The sequence below is a fragment of the Panthera tigris genome, chromosome B1 (assembly GCF_018350195.1).
Source record: "Panthera tigris isolate Pti1 chromosome B1, P.tigris_Pti1_mat1.1, whole genome shotgun sequence".
NCBI lineage: Eukaryota > Metazoa > Chordata > Mammalia > Carnivora > Felidae > Panthera > Panthera tigris.
Window position 1 is genome coordinate 132794786 of NC_056663.1, and position 24384 is coordinate 132819169.

A 24384-nucleotide genomic window follows, 5' to 3' on the forward strand; every position below is an offset into this window, starting at 1 on the left:
AGAGAGAGAGGGAGACACAGAATCTGAAGCAGGCTCCAGGCTCTGAGCTGTCAGCACAGAGCCTGACACGGGGCTCGAACTCACGGACTGTGAGATCATGACCTGAGCCGAAGTCAGACGCTCAACCGACTAAGCCACCCAGGCGCCCCTATATTTCTCTACATAGATATGGGGACACATGTTTTTATTTTTCAAAAAATTTGAAAAAACTGAAGGATAAGTATAATTTGAGAGAAGAGTGATGAGCAAAACAGATATTTAATTCTACAGAGACGCATGTAATCGCAAAAACACGTTTATACCAACTAAAGTACAAGATAAACATATGCAATCGCTAAGAGAGCAAAGAATTCTTTATGGCAAAGTCTTTCTTCATTTGTCAACATGCAGACCAAGTTCACAGCAAGTCTAACACAGACCGAGTGACTTCGCAATGGCTTCCTTCCCACTGGTCTGGACTCACATGACCGCTCTGTGGGAAGAACAGTAAGCAGCAGTGAAGTGACAGGTGGGAGGTCCTTCTTAATTCTGATACACATTTAGAACCAAACTCCTCCCACTGTCAGTTCACCAAGAGAAATCTGGGACACGGCCAGTGAAACTAGGACAATCCCGAAAAAACCTAAGATCCTCTCTCAAAGCCTTAAAGGAAAAAAACATTCTTCATATTAACTGATTGTGGGAGGCCCTGGTTTTCACCACAGTCTCTCCTTCATTCCCTGAATTTCTCCAAGAAAAATGAATAAATTAAGAGGTGTAGGCTCAAGCTCTGCCCCGACCCTAACAGCCTGACCCTGATCAAAAGATGGGGAAAGAGGAAAAACATACCCTTCCTCCTCCAGACATTCTGCAAACAAATGTGCCTAAGTGTATACATGCATTCAGCCCTTCCTATCTCCTTTGGAAAAACAGTTTTATTTCCTGTTCCAAAATTGACCAAAGGGGCTTAGAAAAGGTAACAGGTTTTTAATCTCTTGGTGTATGTACAAGTGAGATTATTAAAAAGGGTAAATATGGATATAGAAGAGAACTTAAATCCAAGGGAAAGCCTTTACCTTCCTGGAGGCTGATTCTGTGGGACCTGCACACTCTGGACAGCCCCCAGACAGCATCTAGAAAGAACCTGGACATGGGTAGTCCAAAGTGATTAACTTCAAAGACAGTGCAAAAATGAGAAATGTAATTATTTTTATATTGACTAAACAATGAAGTAGTGATGTTTTGGACATACTGGATTAAATAAAAATTTTTAAATTATTTTCACTGTGGGGGCACCTGGGTGGCTCTGTCAGTTAAGCATCTGAATCTTGGTTTCGGCTCAGGTCTTGATCTCACAGTTTGTGAGATTGAGCCCCATGTCAGGCCCTGTGCTAAAAACAAGGAGCTTGCGTGGGGTTCTCTTTCTCTCTGATCCCCTACCCCTGCATGATACCTTTCTCAAAAACAGATATACAGGTTTTTTGTTTTTTTTTTTTTTAACTATTTTCACTGTTTTTTTTTTTTTTGGTGCTACATATATTATGTACATATATATATGTGTATGTGTGTGTGCATATATATATATTTTTTTTTTTATTAGAGAGAAAGAGAGCAGGGAAGAGGAGCGGAAAGAGAGAGAGAGAGAGAGAGAGAGAGAGAGAGAGATATGGAGAGAACCTTAAGCACACTCCATATTCAGCATGGAGCCTGATGTGGGGCTTGATCCCATGACCCTGGGATCATGACCTGAGCTAAAAATCGAGAGTTGGACACTCAAAGGACTGAGTCACCTGGGTGAGGCTTTTTATATTTTTAATGTGGCTACTAGAACATTTTAAATTACATATGTGGTTTACATTGTATTTCTAATGGACAGTGCTGTGCTACAGTTCTCAAGAGCCAATCTGCAAACTGGGCTCTGAACTTCCAATTAGCTAATGCAAAGAAGGAATAATAAAATGTACAGGCTAAATAAGATAAAAAAACAAACCAGCTGCTCAAAAATATAACTATTTATTACAGAATATTGGAGAAAAAGTATCTCGGGGGACCTAGTAAGGAGATGACGTGATGTAAATGAATAGCTACATCTAAAAGGCACAGCCGTTTCTCCTGTGACATTAAACACAGGCCAGCAGCAGAATTCAGGAGCACAATTCAGAAGAAATGAAAGGCACTGGCACATGCCAGGAGAAGCCTCCTGGGATTCTGCCCAGCACATGGATCCCCATTCAACAATTCATAATGGTAACACTTGAGAGATAGTCCATGTTGGCAGAGAAAAGAGAGCAAATTGGGAATGACTGGGTTAAAATAGAACCCTACTATCCTCCTTGTCAGTTAAGAACCTACTTATGCCTGGGGCATGGGGGTGGCTCAGTCAGTTAAGTGGCCGGCTCTTGATTTCAGCTCGAGTCATGATCTCACAGTTTGTGAGCTCAAGCCCCGCACTGGGCTCTGTGCTGACAGTGAAGAGCCTGCTTGGGGTTCTCTCTCTCTCCCTCTCGATCTCTCTCTCTCTCTCTCTCTCTGCCCCTACCCTGCTTGTGCTTTAGCTCTCTTCCAAAAATAAATAAATAGTAAAAAAACAAATGAACCTACTTGTGCCCAAGAGTCTCTGCCACCAGTGGACCCAATGAATTCTCCTGAGTTTTAGATTAAAGGCTAGAAAGTTGGCAAGCAAACAGTGCAAGAAGATGGGAGATTTATCTTTGGAAAGTCACAGAATTTGCTAAAATATATAGATATTAACTTGCACGTGGAGTGGTTAGTAATACATACTTTTTCCAGTGGAAGGTGTTTCCAGGCAATTAATGACATTTAGGGTAAATTCCCAAGGCAAAATTAGGCATAAACTGTCCACAAGGTTACTTCCTTAAAAACAAAACAAACAAACAAACAAAACCACCAAACCCCAGAGGTGGAATGTGAGTTAATTTTTGTTTATAGATCTTCATCCTGCTTAGGACTATAAAACCAAAGTGGCAGACCTTATACACCACACATGAAAATAAGATTCATAATGAGTTAATCCTCACAGACCGGACATAACCCTGGCTTGCGCCAATCAGCGACTCAAGAGAACAGCCAAAAAACCCCAAGAAGTTACCACACAATAACTTCAACACAAGCATTTAACAACTGTGTTGGCACTTACTGGAATAATATACTGATTATATTGATGTGTAGAACTTACAAGCTGATAATATTCTTTAAGCTGGTAGAAAGTAAGCCATTAAACCAAATAAAGCAACATTCCCCTTCTGGTGATTTTCCTTGCCTGAGTTCAAACCTGTGGGCTTGAGGTTAGTATTTCTGTACACTATGCACTTGGAACCCTGTCATCCTCTGTCTGGAACAGTCACAGAGGCTTCCCCAGAGTAAGTATTTGTCCGGTGGCACAGAAAGCAAGTTTAGCAGCTGTCGGCACAGCTGAAGCCCCTGGAAACAGGACTGCAAGACAAGTCTCAGGGGGTGGATTTAGGAAAGGGCCATTAAACAGGGAGCCAAGCAATACTGAGCGGCAGGAAATACACACTTGAATTCCAAGACTGAAAAGGAGGCAAGGAGTTCTTAAGATTTTCCTGGGACATGAAGCCATTTGAAAATGAGACAAGGGGCACCTGGGTGGCTCAGTCGGTTGAGCGTCGACTTCAGTTCAGGTCATGATCTCACAGTTCGTGGGTTCGAGCGCCGCAACAGGCTCCGTGCTGACCGCTTGCTCAGAGCCTGGAGCCTGCTTCGGATTCTGTGTCTCCTCTCTCTGCCCCTCCCCCACTCACGCTTTGTCTCACTCTGTTTCTCAAAAATAAATAAATGTAAAAAAAAAAAAAAAAAGAGAGAGAAAAGAAAAAAAAAAGAAAAAGAAAATGAGACAAGAGCGATGCACTCCGTCTTCAAGAGGAAAAAGACGTCTCCTTTGCCCTTTGGCCTATTCACAGATCACCCCCCCTTACAAGGAACCCTTGTCTAAGGTCTGGGCTTCAGAAGTTCTCTTTTTCTAGAAGGATAAGCATCTCAAACAGGGCCTATATCTACAACAAAAGGAGGCTGCTGGCTGAAGACTGGTTCCTAACTGACTTGTTTGCTTTTCTTAACCCGGTGGGTCAGGCGGCCAAGGATTATCTGCCAAATGGCGCTCCACCTACAGAGTCCAGTGGAAGGGCAAGCATGAAGACCATACAAGGAAGAGATGGGGACTGTGCTGGGCCAAGCTGGTTCCTGAAAAAGAACACCCCCAGGGCAGCCTCATGCCCACCCCAGCATCTGGCTCACCATCTATGTACCCAAAGGTGGCAGAGGGAACATGAAGACAGCTTTAGGCCATAAAGTTTCTAACAGGTAGAAAGATGGTCTACCACAAGCTTTGCTATGGCAGGGAGAGATGAGGGGCATCTGAAAGGGAAACTGATGTAGAAGGGTGTGGGGGGAGCACTGGAGTGGCAGGAGCAGGGACAATGCAGGGACTGGGCCAGGGATGACACTCTGTCAGTGTCCATACACTGCCCTTGAGCTGTAACCTTGTGCCTCTCTCCAGTAATCCCCCCACCAGACACCTGTGTACAAAAAAAAACCCCCATCAGGTGTGAAAGATAAGAGCACTGCTGGACTGGAAGGGGTCAGCACATGTGAGCTCCAGACCCACTGGTTGCTAAGCAGCCAAGCGATGTTAGAGCCGTCCTGGATCTCATCTAGAAAAGGGGGCAGCTGAACAAGGAACCCACAGTGTCTCAGCACTCAAACTACCAGACTGTCCTCTCTCCCTCAGGAAAGCAAAGGAGCTTGGCAAGCACCTGGGGGTGGGAAGAGTGGAGAATCTTCTGGGCAATCCAGGGACTTTCTGGGATGTGCCTTTGCACAAAGTTCACTAAGACGACGACACAGTGGTCCAATCAGCACCGAGAACGAGGGCAGGGACTTACAGAGAAGACAGCTTACATTCACTGGGATAAGTACGACAGACAAGGAAAATTAGCCCACCTTTGGCCCTTCTTTCTGGTGAGGAAATACACAGGCATTAAGAATGGTTTAAGACAGTCTTCACACCACACTCACATGGTCATGATGCAGAGTAACTAACAAGGCATGAAGTAATTAGATAGCAGTGACTTGAGGAAACTTCTAGTTTCTTTATAGGGATGACTTTTCAAACCCTTGATGTTGAAGAAGAGTAACTGGGAATGTTGATCTCAATAGGTAGTTTAAGGAAAGACAGATCTTGGAGAGAACGAAGGGACTGAACCAACCATCCTGAAGCAATAAAAATGCACTACATCCCCTAACTTCATTTACCCATTCTCCAAAACTGACATAAATGATAGCTCTGAAATTGTATTTCACAAAATGCCAAAGCTTCTTGGTCCGTAAAGCAGCTATTAAGAGAAAGGAAAAGACAGGCTTGAATGAATATACCTCCTTGTTCAGACATATGTCTACACCATGGTTAGGACATGCTGACATTTCATTTGAAAGATGATCTATACAATGATTGAAATTAAATGAGATACTGTCAACAAAAGTGCCTAGAATAACGCTTAACTCACGCATGGAGCTTTGTGCGTGTTAAGTATGTTGTTAAATACTCTCAATTGCACTAGACTGGTTGTATTTCTTATATTGTGCTTCCTGACTTTCATTTTTCTTCCAAGTCTGAGCAACATAAACTTGGTTTACAAATTATATAAATGAAAACATAAGTTGTGTGTTTTTTTTTTTTTAACATTTTATTTATTTTTGAGACAGAGAGAGACACAGCATGAACGGGGGAGGGGCAGAGAGAGAGGGAGACACAGAATCGGAAGCAGGCTCCAGACTCTGAGCCATCAGCCCAGAGCCCGACGTGGGGCTCGAACTCACGGACCGCAAGATCGTGACCTGAGCTGAAGTCGGACGCTTAACCGACTGAGCCACCCAGGCGCCCCATAAGTTGTGTTTTAAATTCTAGTTCTTTTTGTTTTTAATGTTTTATTTATTTTTGAGAGAGAGCGTGAGCAGGGCAGGAGCACACAGAGGGGGACAGAGGATCCAAAGCGGGCTCTGCATTGACAGCACAGAGCCTGATGCAGGGCTCGAACTATGAACCGGGAGATGATGACCTGAGCTGAAGTCGGATGCTCAACCCACTGAGCCACCCAGGCGCGCCCCCTAAATCCTAAACTGTAATCAAGGTGATGAAATTCTGTAGTTTATGTAAGGAGCACTCAGTCAAGTCATGCGTGTTTCCCCTAATTTTCTCCACTTCTCCTCACAAACTGCTCCTTGCCCACTCTTTCAGGTGCCATATCTGACAGCTTCATCACAGCTACTGTCATCCACTGTAAGTCTTTAGGATTATCTTCTCACAATTTTAAGCCTACAGTGGCTTTAAGGGTCCATTAACACTCTGAAAATAGTTGCCAAATTTTGCATCAGGAAAGGAACACACTGAATTTAAATGAAAAACTAAATTTCAGGGGCACCTCACTGGCTCAGTCCAGTCGAGCATGTGACTCAATCTCAGGGTCATGAGTTCAAGCCCCATGTTGGACATGGAGCCTACCTAAAAAAATGAAAAGAAAATACAAAAGAAAAGCTAAACTTCACTAATGTGAAGGATAAGGTACATTCTTCAAACTGCTCTCATTACTTCCGCAGACAGCTTTTTCTAGTGCTCCCACTTAAAATGAAGGCAATGAACAAATTTTCACCATCCAAATTTGTGGAAAAGCGCTCAGTCTTAAAACAAGAACAGTCCTGCCTGCCTTGGGGTCCAACCCCACATGCCGGAGGAGCAGCTACACTATGGGAAAGGCCACAGTCACGCTGCCCTGAACAAAGGGAGTCAATAGGGTCTCAACAGCAAAGGGGGAAGCCTGCCTGCAAAGGGAAGGATCTCAGGTTCCTATGACCAATATTCATACTACCTGGAACACAACAGGTATAAAAACAAAGGATCATGATTCTCTGATCATGAAATAAGTATACAGCTGAATTATTTTTAAGTTTATTCATCTGAAAGCTTCTAACTAGTGATATCCGTTAGGTAAGGAATTCCTCACTGCCTAGATCCATGATGTTGAAAAGTAGCACACAGGAGGTACTTCTCAATCCAAAGAACTAACTTTGTACAATCTTGGCCCTGTGGTATGGCTCTGCTCCAGTGGTCCCCAGCTCCACTAGACATTAGGATTTAGGAAACACCAATGGAGGGAGGAAGGGAGGGGGACACAAACCTTGCCATCAGCATCAAAGGCTCCCTGGTGACCATCACATTGGTTCAGACCCCGATCCTATCAGTACCACAGCAGAGAGGCAAACTGTTCCCAGGGGCAGTTCTCTCTGCCGCCTGCCGAACACCCAAGAAAGCATGCATCTGACTAAGATGGGGGGGAGGGGGGTCATTATTTCTCCATCCTCTAAACAAAGAGATCAATTAGCTGCCCCGGTGGAGCAAGGCCAAGGGCTGGGAATGGCTTTTAGAGTGCACAGCTCATATCCTCAACAGGGAGAGCTGAGTTTCCCTTTATGGAGCTGCAAGCGATGCTTCTAGTTTTGTGCTGGGGTATGGACAGGGCTAAGAACTGTCTGGGGGAGCCTCCATTTCTAACATCCACACTGGGTTAGTAAGTATTTTAGAAGCCAGTATTTCTCCCCACTCCAGCTACCGCAGAAGGGTCACTGGAGACTAGACGAGATCATGGTGGCTGGAGGTTAAGTGATTAAAAGATTTCCCAGGAGGAAGGGGAGGTGAAGGAGTATATTTCTGAACCTTTCTCATGGGTATGAGATGCAGGCACCTTTTTCCTACCCAGAACCATCACAATTTTATCCGTGAAGTTTTACACCTTCAACACATACACATACCGTTTTAAGGGTTTTCTGACCTGGGACATGCCCCCTTCTAGCTGAAACAGCACCACCAATCGGCACTGGATCCCACCCCGCTTGACTTGCCGGCTGCGGTTATGGTGGTAATGCACACCCTCAGGTCTCATTCAACAAGCTTCTGGAGAAAACAGTCACCCTTCGCTATTTGATAAAGTCATGTTATATTTTTAACCTAGTGGAATAACTGGTCAAATCACAGACAGGACAGCAGGCTTCATGATCTTTTTGTCCTCTGTTATTCTTAGCTCAATTTCCACAACTGAGTAAGAAGGTTTTGGTGGACTTGTGAGAGTGTTAAAACTTTTTATCCCTTGTCAGCAGGAAAGAGCTGGCCTTTCTTGTGCCTTTCGTTCTGAATCTTGGGACAGACTAGGCTGGAATGCCACTGGGGAAAAAACCCGCTTATCTTTCACCATGAAGAGTATCAGGAGCTCAGTGATTCAGAATACAGGAAGGAAGGAGATTGTCCAAATGAATAGTATGTCCAAGTTAAGTCAGGGTCTTAAGTAATGTGAGATTTTTTTTTTTTAACCTTCTTCACTGTGTTTATTCCTTAAAGTGAAGTTTCCAAAAATTATGATAAATGAAATGACAGATTTTTAATACCTCACAACATACCATTACCAGCCTGTTATTACTCAACAAGATATCCCAACCATGTGTTTAATAGCTCTATAACCTTTTTTTATAATGTTCTGCTTATTAATAAAAGTCTTTAATAGAGGTCACAAATTCTAAATCTGGTAGTTTCAAATTAATGAAGTGTTAGGCGGCCGTGAATTAAAATATAGATGTAATATTGGTGGTGTTAAAAAGAATATTACGGGAGTAAAATTTAGAGTATAGCAGTTCTTTCAGTAATTCAGAATACTAATTAACATTTCAGTACATTAAGATTTTAATTTCTAGGACAAAACCTAATCATGGGCCAGGTGGTAAATACCAATGTTACCGGAAAAAATAAAAGTGTACCCCCAAAATGCTACATTATCCTAAAACAAGACATCCTTTAGGAGGACTGCCTCCCCTTTTCAGACTGTTGAAGGGACCTGGTATCTGGTAATGCCCGCTGGCAGAGGGGGAAGCATGCAGATCCTCAGGGAGAGGGTAATTCTGGTGTCGGAGCAAAGGCTACATCAGATCAAGGCAAAGATTCCCCATCTCTTCTAGGACAACTCAGGGGTCAGAGCCAGCCCCAAGCCAACAGGAGGTACAATCCACACGGCTGGGGGAGGCCAGGCACCTACACTCACCTTTCTCTTTTTGGCCAACTTGCTTGAACTGTCTGCGCCTCTCTTCTCGGGATCAGGCTTCTTCCCTGTGGCGGGCTGCTTGTCCTCCGGTCTCTTCTGGCGGCCCCCTTTCCCAGGAAGCTGGGGTATCCGAGAAAGAAGGTCGAGGGTTATCTTCACCATCAAGATCGGCGGGGGAGCGGTGTCCCTGAGCGGGGAGAGCAGCTTGGGGTCTCTCGTGGGCCCCGGGAGCCTGTCCTTCCGGCGGTCTTCCTGGACAACCACGGCACGCCGGCAGCCGCTAGTCCTTCCACCGCCGCCCTGGGGCGGGCCCTGGCTCTGGGTCAAGGGGACCAGGGCAAAGTGCTCGGGGCTCCTGGCCCCCACATTGTCCTTCGTGGGCTCCGGGCCCGAGAGCGCCTTCGAGGGGGCCAGCGGCCCACTCCTGTGCTTCTTCCTCTCGCTGGGGCTGGGGCTGGGGCCGGGCGCCGCGGGCTTGGGCTCTCGGCCGTCTCCTGCGCGGGGCCTCCCTTTCGTCTTCACTTTGGGCTTGTCTTTGGAAGGCTGGTCTTTGGAGCCGTAGGGAGGGGGTCCCGGCTCACTTTCCACCTGCAGGCTGGCCCGCGAGTCTGCCTGCGCAGGGGCCTTGACGGGCTTTTTGGGCTGTTTGTTTCCAACGGTCTGCCTCTGGGGAGCCTCCTGTTGGGCGGGGGACTTCTGACAGCTCCTCTTGCCGGCGTGCAGGCCTTCCGAGGGGCCCCGAGGGCCCTTGCTGGAGCTCTTGAGGGCAGGATCTTTGGATTCCGAGCGCTCGTGGCTGGCGGCACCACCGCCGCCGTCGCCCCCGCCCTTGCCCTTACTCTCTGGGTGCCGAGGCGGAGGCTCCGCGCTCCCCAGGGCGTCCGGCGCTGCTGCTGGCTGGCTCACTTTGGTCAGCCAGTTGTCCAGCTGCCATTTGTTGGTTGTAGGAGGCTCGGGCTAAAAACCAAGGAGTAGAGAAGAATGTGAGCTAACCAAGGATGATAAACTCTTCTGTGCTAGTCACCCAATTGTATAGGACTCTCCCAGGGAGACGTAATCATTCCAAACCTAGGAATTCGAGTCCTTTTTATCCCCTCTAGATACAGGTCAGAGCCTCTTAATAATTAACTCTTAAAACAATCTTCCCATCTTTCTGTGCTACAGGAATTTTGCCGTAGCAGATATCGACTAATAACAGACCATGAGATATTGACCGATGTAGACCACTGACAACTGGGGAGAAATCTTTGTAGCAAGTATTCTGTTCTAATAGTAATTCCAGTGTAATTTAGACAGAAATGACACATTTTGGCTCCTAAACTATCCTATCAGAAAATAAAGGGAGAAATGAAGAATAAACAGAATCCTTTTATCAAGGATTTTCAGAAGGCTAATGAGTAAACTAATAATCTTAGTGATTACCTATAGGCTTTATCCTTTTTTTTTGACATACTTTTCAACTGAAAAGCACTTTCCGCAAGACTTGATTTCATTTCTTTACTTAAAAACATTAAACATTTATACATGACAAGGTTTGCAGTATGTCGTGGAATACTGCTTGATTTTCAAATTTTACACCTCGCTTGGGTAAAAGAATCAAGTGAAGGTGCATTAACCACTTGAATTTAGTCCCACTTGAAGTCTTTAAAACTCAAACATTACGTCTCTTGTTACAGGCAATCTTATCTGAAATAGCATCTATTTTTCTAAGAAACACAGGGTGGCTCCAGAACACACAATTAAGAGCAGTGAGATGACACTGATTATACGTACATCTGATAGGACAAACAAACAGAAGTTCCTGGCTTCTCCTGGTATCTTAACTGTTTTTCAAATCTTTGTTGCTCACTGGCTATTGATGCATCCTAACACGTCTCTCCAAGTAGATTATTAACAGAATGACCCAAAGACGTTTCTGTCTCCAAGTTCCACTCTTATGTTTGCAATACAGTGATGTACATGAGATATTTACTTAAAGCATTTCTACAGGCATGTTACAGCACCTATACATTTTATGCCATATGGAAACATTAGTGTCTAATAGAGTAAGCAATGATTATCCCTTTTAAAAGGGCAGCACATCACCCACATGCTACATGTTTTTTAAGATCCATTCTGATCTGTGGTTTGTATGAGTGACGAAACCATATATGCAATGTACCAGAGAGTTAACTGAAAGATATTCCACATAGGATTTAACTGGTTAGAGATTAGGGATAAGCAGATCACTCCAGTAGGTGGATGATATTTTACAGGAAAGACTGCTAACAACTTTCTGAAGTGGAATGTCCCAAATAATTCAACTCTATAAAAACACTACAAATTGATACGTCAAGACGTGGATATAATGTAAAGGATTTTTGACCAGAAAAAAAGTTAGGTAATAAAATGATCAGGTAGGTAGTTTGGGCTTGGTGTGATGAAAACAGAAGAGGAACTGTAAGGAACCAGGTAGGACCATAGTTCAGCCAGAAGGAGGGCTGCAGAACTGTTTTTTTCTGCTTACCCCTCACTGCTGCTTAATATATCTCCTTCAATATCAACTCTACACCCAGGCTCTCATTTGAATTTCAGAGCAGAAGGGAAGGAAGAAGGAAACTACTCTAATGTGCCAGGCATTTATTTTGCCACAGGAAATCTAAAACTGTATTCCATATTCTAACAAGGCAGGATGATTGTTAATAGTGGAGAAAAGATTAGCACCCAATACCTACTTGTCAAATGTGACTTCCTGCAAAGGCTTGAGGGTGTGGTAATCTGGGTGCTAACCAGGAACAAGGCATTAAGATATATCACTTGCCAATCACCTTAGGAACCAAAACTTTCAAATCCTTTCTTGGGAGAGGTATGGATCTCTCACCAAGGCTAAGTTTACAGCCCCACTGACATCACTGACATGCTCTACAGAAGAGTATTTATTCGTGAACCAAAAAGGAAAGTCATTCCTGGTATAAATAACATCTGTTCTCCCCCCACCCCAAAACAGGGCAGTATAAGATACATTTAGTAGGAATGTCCTACTAAAGGAATGTCCTGGTTACAGAAATAAAACACATTTTCTTCAACTATGGTCCTAAAATTGTCCAGAAGGAAGGCATATGGCCCAATTGCAGGGTAAAATTGAATTTATGTGCCTAGACAAGGAGAAAAGGTATGGACAATCCCTTCTACAGACCTGCCATAAAGACGTAAAATGGATAGAATTATTTTAAGATCAGATATTATTTGGGTGTTGGGATAAGGAAAACTTTTACATTAAGGGATTGAATGAAATAGATTTTAAAATGAATTTTAAGCGCTGGACAGGATCAAGATTTGGACTTTCCTTTCTTCCCCTGCCTTTCCTCATGCCCCGCCACCAGTCTCCCAGTCCAGTGCTGGTGCAACCCCAACACTGCACACTGGGTGTGAAAAAAAATACCGGATTTTCACTAGGTTTTTTTTTTTTTTTTTAATTTATTTTGAAAGGGAGAGCATGCATGAGTGGGGGAGGGGCAGAGAGAGAATCCCGCTCTGTCAGGGCAGAGCTCGAACCCACCAACTGCGAGATCATGACCTGAAGCCAAAGTCGGATGTTTAACCCACTGAGCCACCCAGGCGCTCCTCACTAAGTTTTAAGAAATGTTTGACTATACGTCCCTTTACATCTCCTAACTCCTCAAATTGGTGGAAGTTCATGCATTTTAGGATAAATTGTGATTCTGAATAAAAAGTTTTGAGCTATGCACAAATAGGTCTTTTTTTTTTTTCTTCGTAAAAATGTCGTTATGAGTCTCAAAATGTAAGGAAAAGAAGGAAAGGAAAGGACTATGAGAGAGAGGCATGGTATAGTAGCAAAAAATGCTCTGGAGTCAGATGGCCATGGGCCTAAATCTTGATGTTGCTACCTTTTAACTGGTAAAAAGACAGCTCCCAACCTCCCATGGTTGATGGAGAGCTAAGTCAAATAACTCATTAAAAAATACCAAGAGTATGGGAGGCAAATCAACAAAGGCACTTCACTATAAACAAAGCGGGACAATGAATCTACATTAGAAGACCAAGTAGATCCTTGAATAATGGAGAATAGAATCATTTTTTCTTAATGTATGCAGTAAAAAGACGATGTGTCCCATATATTTGGAAAAGCTGAGATTTACATTTCGACTCACACTGTAAAGCAGACACCGAAAGCAGCTTCCCCCAAATTGCCAGCCCATTGGTGGGCATACGGCATTTCAGATCGCCTAAGATCACTGGACTACTTTATCAAGTGGATTTAAAATGGAGCCATAACAAGAAGAAATCTTAGCATTAAAAATAGATTTTAAAAAAGGGTGACGGGGCAGCTGGGTGGCTCAGTCGGTTAATCATCTGAGTCTTGGTTTCAGCTCAGGTCACGATCTCACGGTGTTTGAGCTCAAGCCCCGTGTTGGGCTCCACAGCTGGAGTTTCAGCTACTTGGGTTTCATCCTCTCTCTCTCTCTCCCTCTCTCTCCCTTCCCTCTCCCTTCCTCTCTCTCCCTCTCCCTCTCCCTCTCCCTCTCCCTCTCCCTCTCTCTCTCTCTCTCTTCCTCTGACCCTCCCCTGCTCGCACTATCTCAGTCTCTCTCAAAATAAATAAATAAACTTAAAAAAAAATACTCTCACACATGAGATTTACAATAATGCAGGTGTTTCTTTGAAAAGAAAAGAAGGTATGGGGCGCCTGGGTGGCTCAATCAGTTAAGTGTCCGACTTCGGCTCAGGTCATGATCTTGCAGTTCGTGAGTTCAAGCCTCGCGTGGGGTTCTGTGCTGACAGCTCGGAGCCTGGAGCCTGCGTCTCCCTCTCTCTGCCCCTTGCCTGCTTGCATTCTGTCTCACTCTCTCTCAAAAATAAACATTAAAAAAAAAAAACAAACTTAAAAAATATATATAAATAAATAAAAAATAAAAGGAAAAAAGGTAGTTAAATACACCGGGGGGTGGGGATGGGAATTAAAGGTTTAAAATCTACACAAAGACAAATTATTCTGGTGACATCTCAGTACATGACATATAAACTGCACCCAAATCTAGACTTGCTCATCAGCGCAAACGTGCAAATATGAGCCTGTCTGGTAAGGCAATTTAAAAAAATAAAGTAGGATGGGAACAATTTTTTCAAAAAGTCTCAATCTTTTCCAGTAACTTTTGAACAACAAGATATAATGGTTTCATTAATATAAATGCTAGATGAAATTTTTCTTTCAAGTTTCAATTATTCAGCCAAATCTGTACCATTTCCATTTTATTTGAACTGAATTTTATTATTTAATTCAATTCTCTTCCTTCTTTTATAACCAAACAAGCATGAAGATTTTTCTAATTGAATAAGGAGACATAAAGCAAAGTTCTTATAAGCAGGGAACAAGCAATTTGTCTACAAAGCATTTTCAGTATCTTTTCCCTGATGCACAGAATAATTATTTCAACAGTAATTAGAATCACACAAGGAAACAGCCCCCAGAAACACATAGAGTAGTTTCTAAAATCTGCAAGGCATTTTAAGTACAGTTAATACTGATTCATGTTTATTCACTCCAAAAAAATATTTATTGAGCATTTAGTCTGTGCCAGACATAAATTCATGTCTAACAAAAAAATGACACTCAGTTATTTTTCCTTGCCCTCAGACATGGCTGTTAAGTCTCACTACATTATCTCCAGATGCATTCAGTTAATGCTCTAGTGGAACTGCCCTGATTTCTAAACAGATGTAAATATTGGGAACTTGAATGCTTTCTTAATCAGAAAGGCTCATTTCCCAGGATTCCCATCTAAAATGAGCAGAGTAATTTTCTCTATACAAACTGGTCTAGTTCATTCACCAAAAAGGTCTTCCCTTTCCACCAAGTATAATTTTTACATTGCTACTCCACGTTTTGAGGGCCTCTGGCAACCCTGATTGTTGTTACTAGACTTCTTGTATTCAACAATCCAGTAAAAAAATAGAGTAAGTCTTCCAGATAAACGTGCTTGCGATTTGCAGTCTCATCTGTTTATCTTACAGTTTCTCCCAAGGGTGGGTGACAGGCACACACAATTATCCCTGTTTTACATGGAACACAGGGAGCAAGAAACACAGCCCTGGCAAGATCACTTTGCCATCAATTTAATGCATGGCTTTTAGTGATTCAAAAATAGAACCTCTGATGACTTATTTCTAGTTCACGTTCCTGTCCTATGCTAAATTGGGCTGTCTCCTTTTCATTTCCTTAATTCATGCATTCCTGAAATTTCAAAAAGAATTCTCATTAATATTAAAACAGCAGCCTACTGAAAAAAAAAAAAAAAAAACCACACAAAAAGCGAGTTGTCTTTTTTTAATAGAAGGGAAAAGAAAATGGTGTGCAAACATTCTTAATGAGTCGCTCCTCCAAACAACACTAGCCACAACAGAGAAGAACTTATCATTTTATAGAAGGAGAGAGAAGACCTCTCTCCCAAACTTCTATTGCCAAATGTTTGGTAAGAAATAAATAGAAATAGCTGGCCCTACGCAGCACAGGGGTAGGAGAGAGTTGCCCCATGGGACAGAACCACTCAGTCCACAGCCAGTGCTGGCCCACAGCAGACTAGCCCCAAAAGCAGAATGCCGCCATCCTAGATTGCCTCCTGGAGGGGACACAATACCTCAGGAGCCGGAGTTTCTAGGGGCTCATTCTCTTCGCTGTCACTTGAGCTGCTCTCGCTCTCCGAGTCCGAGGAGCTGTCTGAGTCACTGGTGCTCTCTGACTCGGCACTACTGGAATGTGCTGAGGCCGCGGCTTCTGGAAGCGACTGTGGAGCACTGCGAAGCAACCGAAGAGAGAATCTGAAGACACCTCACAAGGTGGATTTTCTCCCTCTTTACTCACACCCCACCCTGCCCTCCAACCATTTTTCTGCTACTCAAAAGAGAGGGCCTTAATAATACCTAACATTACTAAATTACCACATCATCCAGTTGAGAGAAAGGCCCACAGTGGCTCAAAAAGTCAGTGAAAAATCTTTAAAATGGCTCACCAAATAACTACATAAATGAGAAGCTTGTGGATATTTTGCTCCTGAAGAACATTTTGAGTTACACAAAATTCAAGTTAGATGGTAGCACTTTATATCAGAAGTTCAGTAAACCACGGCATGGACTGCCTGTCTATTCTTCTAAATAAAGTTTTATTAGGACATGTCCACACCTGTTATTTAAGTATTGTCTAGATCTGCTTTTATACCACAAAAGCAGAGCTGAATAGTTTCAAAAGCTAAATAGTTTTTAGGCCATATAGCCTAAAATATTTACTTTCTGACCCTTTGTGTTTGCTTTAAATGGGTATAAATTAACCCATTAAGTTATTTTATGAAGTTAGTTTATAAAAGAACAGCTAATAAATTAAAACCTCCCTCTGTTCTCTATATGAAAACTAACCGAATGGTAGCCAGAGACCATTGAATATAAATGGCGCTCCTCTGGAAAGTGGCCTCAAAGGTAATCCAGTCACACCCTTGGGCAGAGTTATAGAAGAGGCCATTCTTTATGAGTGGCTTAGGATCACCCCCAAATACCAGCTGAAGTAGAGATTAACTACTACAAGTTTTAAGAATAAGGCAAGAATTCTAGTCAGGGAGAAAACACACTGATCACACTGCTGGGCCCATACAGAATTTCATAGCCTATCTTAAAAACTTGTCCCAGATGGGATCAGCCAGGGCAATAAATCAAGAACTATAATCTTGAAAGCCTCCACAACCACCTAAAATATTAAATGATTTATTAAATAAATTTTTTTATTAAAACAAAATAGAGTAACAAAAAAAAATACCAAAGTCACTAGTTGAGGTAATTTTAAAACACGCACACTATACTACAAATGATGTAACTGCCTCATATAAAACGCTACATCAAATTTGCGATCCCGTTCTCCCTGGTAGCTGAAGAGCTTCAGCCAGTGAGGATTAGAATGAGATGCACTTTCAGTGTGCTTCCTGCTTCTAATTTATCCCCATCTTTCCTATTTTCTCTTCCTCCACTTTAAAGTTAGGCTATTTTGTCATATTTTATGCCACCAGAAGTTACTGAACAGAAGAGAAAATGAGCAGAGCTTTTGAATCCAGACAACCTCACATAATTACACGATAATTACATGGTCTGCCTCCACAATAACTGTAACGTCACCTGTGTGGCAGGAAGGTTTTTATTGCTGAGCACGTCTCGGAATGGATGACCACATCTCAAGAAGTAAAACAGCTACAGCATAGTTTAACCCTTTGTCCATGGAAGGCAGGTACCAATATATTAAATCATTAAGTTCAATACCAGAGGAAAATATTGTAAAGACAGTTCAGATAATTCCCACTTCCAAAAACTAAAGCACCTTATTTTCTGAAATATGGCTGCTACTTACAAAGTGAAAACAGTGCCATTTTTCATCACACTAAAATGTACTCTAGGTCAACTTTTTAAAGCAGCTGAAACAACTAGAAAACTCACATGACTGAGAAAATAGGCACTATGGAAAACAATTCCTAGATATGATTCACCTTTGTAATTTTTGAAAACAGCAAATAAAAACATTATGCTCCTCAGCATAACTTTTTAAACACTGGTTATATTAATACTGATGAAAGTGATTTAAGCTTATTTTTTTTAACTCTCAAAAATTTTTAAATTCCAACCTGATGATCTAGGTAGGTACAGGGACTTTCTCTTTTATAGAGCTAACAACCTCTCTAGGCTGATTTAAGCTTCCAAAAACTTAAATAGGTACTTTCTTCTAACTGTGATCCTTCACGTCCTTCTCCATGAAGAAGCTATGAAAGCACTAACGGAGAAACGCAAACACTTTGCCCGCACACAATACCTTGGAGGTGCAGATGCAGAAGGAGGCTTCTCTGGGCTCTAGGTATTCACAATAAGGGCAAGAAGGACCAGGAAAAGAACAAAACAACAGGTTAGGATAAGCAGCTGGAAAGCTTACATTTTTAAGGATTCCTGGTATTACGGGGGTGTACAAAACTTACTTGTTCGTTGTCACTGTCCTCACTGTCACTGAGCTGAAGGTCATCTTCGAGCATGCTGGAATGGGCAGGGACACAGACATTGTAGGATTTAAAGTATTGTCTACTAACTTCTTTTAGTATATAAATAGAAAATATGCTTAATGATAAAAAAAAAAACAACAGAGATGGGATAGGTATAATTTTTATTTATTCATCAAATGCCTTATTTTTCAGAAATGTTAAGTTTTACTATTATAACACAGAAACTAGTTTAGTCCAAGCTCCTTACTATCTCAAGACTGAATCTTCCACACGTTCTGAGCATTAAAAGCAGAACTACCACGAGACAGGGATTTGTGACCAGCCCAGAGACTCAAGTTCCTAGGTCTACACAAACAAAACAAACAATAACGACTACCAGAAAAAATATACACAATACACTCTATTTTCTTCAATAGTCTCTAACTACATTAAGTGATTAACCAGTAAATAAGTTAACACTGGATAAGCGAGTATTTGTAAAGTGTTTAGAAGAGTGCCAAGGCACTCAAGTGTTATATGTGAATTCAATATATAGTAAGATATACGAAGCTATCAAGGCCATTGCCACCAAATACTGCAGGTATCTTACATTTTTGTTCAAAGGACATTATTAATATTAAACTTTATTTTTCACCCCACCCACAAATTCTCTTTTGTCTGCTTAAACAATCATTAGTTGAAAGAGTAGTAATATCAATAACACTGTTGTCTAGAAAATATGTTTAACCTTACAGCTATCATTCTGGTGAAAATAAAACCTCAGTTCACTTCCTCAAAGTTATAGTTAATACTCATCTCTAGGAATTCTGGTCTATGATCAACTTCAGTGCTAAGAGCAAACATCAGGGGCACCTGGGTGGCTCAGTCAGTTAAGCTTCCAACTTCGGCTCAGGGTATGACCTCACAATTCTTGAGTTCAAGCCCCTCACTGGGCTCTCTGCTGTCAGCACGGAGACCACTTCAGATCCTCTGCCTCTCTCTCTCTCTCTCTCTGCCCCTCCCCTACTCTCTTTCTCTCTCTCAAAAATAAAATAAAAAAATATTTTTAAGAGAAAAAAAAAAAAAGCAAACATTATACTTCAATTAAAAAAAAAAAGCCATTTTCCAATCCCTACATGTTTATTCAACTCTCAGCCCTTCCTTATCTCCTCCCTTTTACCATCTTCTAAGGATAAAACTACAATCAAAAGAATGTATCAGTAATTAATTGTTTGTTCCCACTTCCCCCAAATTTATGAACATCACTATTTGAGGAAATGTTATTAGTGAAGGTGAAAAAAAAACAAAAACAAAAACCAATCTGCTTAAGTACATAAGAAATGCTCCAAAAAGCAAAATTATATTAGTTACAATCCTTTAGTATTTCTAAAAATACCTCTGCAATAATCTGACCAACAATTTTTACTGCAAACCCACTAGCTGCCACTGAAGTAAAAGCAGGCATGATTATTTTGGGAATCCTTGGTAAAATCACTCTATTTTTTAACGAAAATAAATTATAAAACGTGGCTCTTTTGTAAATGACCACCTACATGCAATGTTTTAATTGTGCCAAGGAACTATTTTCACCAACAAATGTAGGAAAACTATCCTGTGATAAGTCTCTTAAAAATACAAAAGCTGTTAGCTACTTGTAAATGGAGATGCTGCTCAATATTTATCTAATGACATAAGGCTAGAAAAACACAGACTTCAGATGCAAAACCTGGCAGTAGCTATCATAATGGTGTGTAAGAAAAAAAGTCAGTCAACAATGTTAGTGCTGAAGGGTGGCTTGGCTGGGGTATACACACAAAAAAGATAAAAGATATATATATATCTTTGAATAAATTTAAGGTATAACGCAACCAGAAAAAAAGAAAAAAAAATAACCTGACAAAGTATATTCAATGTTAGCCACTACCACCAAAACCACAGTTAACAGACCTCTTTGTTTCTTAGTTATTGGGTTTTGCATAAAACTGGTTTGTCTTAACTTCCCAAAATATCAACGATCATGTAATCCAATCACCTTCCCGTTGTAAGCAGAGGGCTAGATACTCTGTTAAGCTGTCTGCCTGGCTTCCATGAATATACTCTCCTAAAGTAAGTCAGAAAATATATGTTCTGACCTTTAGCTCTACTTTCTCTGAGGGAATGAAAGGGACTGTGAAAGTGCTGTCCCAGATTCCGAGAATTTCCCCCTCAGAACATTATGTAGGCAATAACAAAATAGGCCCGCAGGTCTGACACCTAAAGAGATGAGTGGCCTCTGAAGGCAGACTGCTCCAGATAGCTCTAAAGAAACATTCACTCAAAAAGCAATGATAAACCAATAGGCAAACAAAATCTATCACTTACATAGGATATACTGGTTATTTACACTTGGTATTCCACTGAATCAAAATTCAAGATACAACTTGATGCAAAAATCAAGATTTTTTTAAAAATAAGCTCTATGCCCAATGTGGGGCTTGAATTCGTGACCCCAAGGCCAAGAATCGTGTGACCTACCATCTGAGCCAGCCGGGCGCCCTGATGCAAAAATCAACATATTATATTGTCAGTGTCTGCCAAAAGTAACCACGGAATCTTCCAGAAACCATAGTTTATTATTATCGCCAGATGGGTAGCTCAACATAAACCAGCATGCTAATGGGGGGAGGGGGGCGGGAACCTCTAAAGTTTTTTTTAACAAACATGTACTACATCTGTATTAAGAAAAAAATTAACTTGAGGTGCCCGGGTGGCTCAGTCATTAAGTATCCAACTTTAGCTCAGGTTATGATCTCATGGTTTGTGGGTTCAAGACCCACATCGGGCTGTGCTGACACCTGGAGTCTGCTTAGGATTCTGTGTGTCTCTCGCTACCCCTCCCTTGCTCGTGCTCGCTCTCTCTCTCTCTCTCTCTCTCTCTCTCAAAAATAAGTAAACACTAAAAACAAAAACAAAAAAAGTTAACTTAAGAACCATAACTAAGTTTTGCCAATATAGAAAATTAATCATGAATGCCATTGTGACTTTACAAAAAAAAAAAAAAAAAAGAATCTACATAGTTAGGAGAAAATCTAACCAGATGACAGGTAAAAGTTTTACTGTTAGAGATAAAGAAAAAAATGTAAAGGAACCAGCTGCTAAAGCCCCGTTTGTCCCACTAACAAGCATGACTGAGGCCAAGTACATTACTATACTGCACTTCACATACCGTATGTAGAAGAACAGGTCCTTAATAGGAAAAATGGCAAAACTAATTATAGCACATCTGGGTGACCACCTTTGCACCCCTAGAAGGGAATCAAATCTCTTAGACCCAGTCTCACTCATACCAGTAAGATCTAGGTCAAGAGAGCATAAGGCTCAAGGGACATACTCAACTGTAAGCTTTTCTGGGGCAGGATCAAGTCATTTTCACCTTCATATCTTCTATATCCAGAACTTGGCAGGTACCCTAAAAGGCTGGCTGAATGAACAGCACTGCTTTTGCTGAATAAGTAATAGTACCACATAGCTGCGCCCACTGCGTGATCACAACTCTATAATCACTGCCTTTGCTCACAACCCTATAGGCTGCCTCTCATCATCCCGTCACATTCTAAGGATGAGGCAATGGGCTCAGAATGGCCACCTAGCTTGCTAGCTGAAGATCATGGGGCTGGTACATGCTGGATCCAGAATGCAAAAGCCATTCCATCTTATATGACCCCCTTGCTCTGGCCAATAAAGGACACAAGGGCTGGAAAACCTACCTGATGGGATGGAATCTAAGCTTCGGAATCCCCTGAAAGACTTGGATTTAAAAGAAAATAGTAATTATCCTGTTGGAATAAAATGAATACACTATTTTTCCCTTATGAAAATAAATGAACTAGAACCCTTATATACTTTTAAAATGGGTGAAACAACAAATTTCACTTCCAAACGCAAGACAAAGCAGTTATTTCAAAGCATAGGACACCATATGGCCTACCGTAGCACTGTTCAAAAGAAGCCAAATACTCAGGTACAGCAACTCTTTGAACTAACACGGAGGTTTAACCACATTTCACATTACTGGTGAGGGAGAGTTTTCACTTAAAGGTTACAAACAACCCTCAAACCCCTTTGTACAAACGCATTCTTCAGGCAGCTGCTCCACAGAGCCGACAGAGCCACGTACAGGTTCCGGCAGGCGCGCTTCAGTGACTCATGGCCCGACTGTTACTGTGCGAAGACACACAAGACAAGCCTTTATTCCTTTCCCATTCCTCAGTACTGGGCTTGCCAAAGACTTCACTGCCAATATTCTGTAACATCTCAACTCAAACCCCAAAATGACATAAATAAATGGATTTTTTGGCTCAACATTTCCTATGATCACGCCATACATTTTATTTGGGGAAAGAGCAAGTGAAGGCAAGCTCACAGTAATTAATAAGTCACAACCCTGGTATTAGGTGTGTTTAAAACGGTAAGTAATACTTTTTCGAAACCGCTAATGAACACGTGAGAATGTGTAAACTTGAACAATCTCACAAACTTAAAACTGATTTGGGAATAGGACAGGTGATGGAGTTCAGGGAAAGAGAAAGAGGCTGGGCTCCAAAGTGGACATACATAATTCTTCAAATCTAAAATTCAATCAGGCTGTGATTCCTTTTCTGGTAAAGGGCAGCAATAAGGACTGCAAAATGTCTTGCAGATGATGGAAGATTACAAATTATGAAGGAGGTTCCACGTACACTAAATGAAAAATCGAAAAAACAAATCTCAAGTAGCTGTGACACTACATCTAAGGGGAACTCTCCATAAATGGTGACAGTGTTGGCATTACTCAAATTCATGAACTATGGGAGGTTATGGACAAACAAGATTGAGGGGAAAGTGGCTCAGTACATGATCTACTGTAGTAATTGAGGTTATGGCTGATTAAGTAAAAATTGCCAGAGGTGTAAAAGATGATTTAAAATCCATGGAAGAGGTGAAGATTATCTGAGGTCACATAAGGATATGAGAAAAATTACAAGAGTATAAATGAAGGGAAATCTGAAGTAAATAATAAGATTAAATCAGTAAATGTAACATGGGTGGTGCCTGGCTGGTTCAGTCAGTACATCACATGATTCTTGAGCTCAAAGTTGTGTGTTCAAGCCCCAAGTTGGGCAGAGAGATTACTTAAAAAAAAAAAAAAAAAAAAAAAAAAAAAAGGTATGACATAAGATACTAGTGCAAGAATGACCTACTGGACAACCAGGAAGAACCGGGAAAAATTACCGCTGAAAATCCTGCTAATATTGCTTATTGGGGTGCCTGGGTGGCTCAGTCAGTTAAGCATCCAACTCTTGATTTCAGCTCAGGTCATGATCTCACGGTCGCGAGTTCAAGCCCCGCATCAGGCTCTGCGCTGGCAGTGCGGAGCCTGCTTAGGATTCTGTCTCCCCTCTCTCTCTGCCCCTTCCCCGCTCATGCTCTAAGTAAACATTAAAAAAATTAATAAAAAATATTGCTTATGCATATATTTAATCAAATCTATGTGTAATATTTTTTCCTTCCACATTTACTCTTAGTACTTACTATATGCCAAACCCTGCTCTAGACTCAATGGATACAACTCTAAGCAGACAAATTCTGTTTTGTGGCACTTACAGTCTAGGAGAAGGAGATGAACAACTAAAATAAATACTTTTCCCTTATGAAAAGGGAAATAAACAACTAAATATATACTTTTTCAATGGGTAAAAAGCCTATGGAGGGAAATAAAAGAATAAAGATGGGTTCGGGTTCCTTTTCTACATGGGGTAGTTAAAGAAGTCTGCACTGATAAGGGGGTGGCGTCCATTGCACAAATAGAGGGTAGAGTGATCAGGGCACAGAAAATAGCAAGGAGGCCAAGGAGGCCAACGTGGCCACAGTGCAAAGTACACCAGAGTATTCAGGAAGAGGGGTAGTAAGGGAGGGTAGAGAGGTAAGTTATCAGAGGGCTTTGGAGGCCCATGCAGGATGAGACAGAATAGACATTCTTATGGAAGTAGACCACATCTTGTTCATTTAGTAATAGCCTACCATCCCACAGTGGGTGGAATGTACAAACTGCCTTTAGGGCTAACAGATTCTTAGCAAATTAAAACATTTTATTCAATCTTTCAACCCATGTTTAAATTAGTCTATGGTCACTTACTGCAGTAAATCAGCAGTTATGATCCAAAGTGAGACTTGAATCGACCTTCATGGGCTCCCTTAAAACCATGTTTTTGCATATGCAAAGGAACTACTTCAAAGTTGTCACCCCAAGTAAGAATGACTTGCTGATG

The 24384-nt window shown here is 41.7% G+C and overlaps 1 protein-coding gene across 11 annotated transcripts in view; it reads right to left on the bottom strand.

The window, feature by feature from the left end:
• The window catches only part of AFF1 (AF4/FMR2 family member 1), a 145708-nt gene that overhangs the window by 27911 nt on the left and 93413 nt on the right, over positions 1-24384 (bottom strand). For all 11 annotated transcript variants that reach the window (XR_006216871.1, XR_006216872.1, XR_006216874.1 and 8 more), the window contains 4 exons: positions 18098-18152; positions 17938-17975; positions 15734-15890; positions 9099-10055 (listed from right to left, as the gene is read on the bottom strand). Coding sequence is in view for 7 of the 11 variants with exons in the window: in XM_042984225.1 (XP_042840159.1) it covers positions 9099-10055; positions 15734-15890; positions 17938-17975; positions 18098-18152 (1207 nt within the window). In the remaining 4 variants the exon portion in view is untranslated. The remainder of the gene's footprint in view (positions 1-9098; positions 10056-15733; positions 15891-17937; positions 17976-18097; positions 18153-24384) is intronic.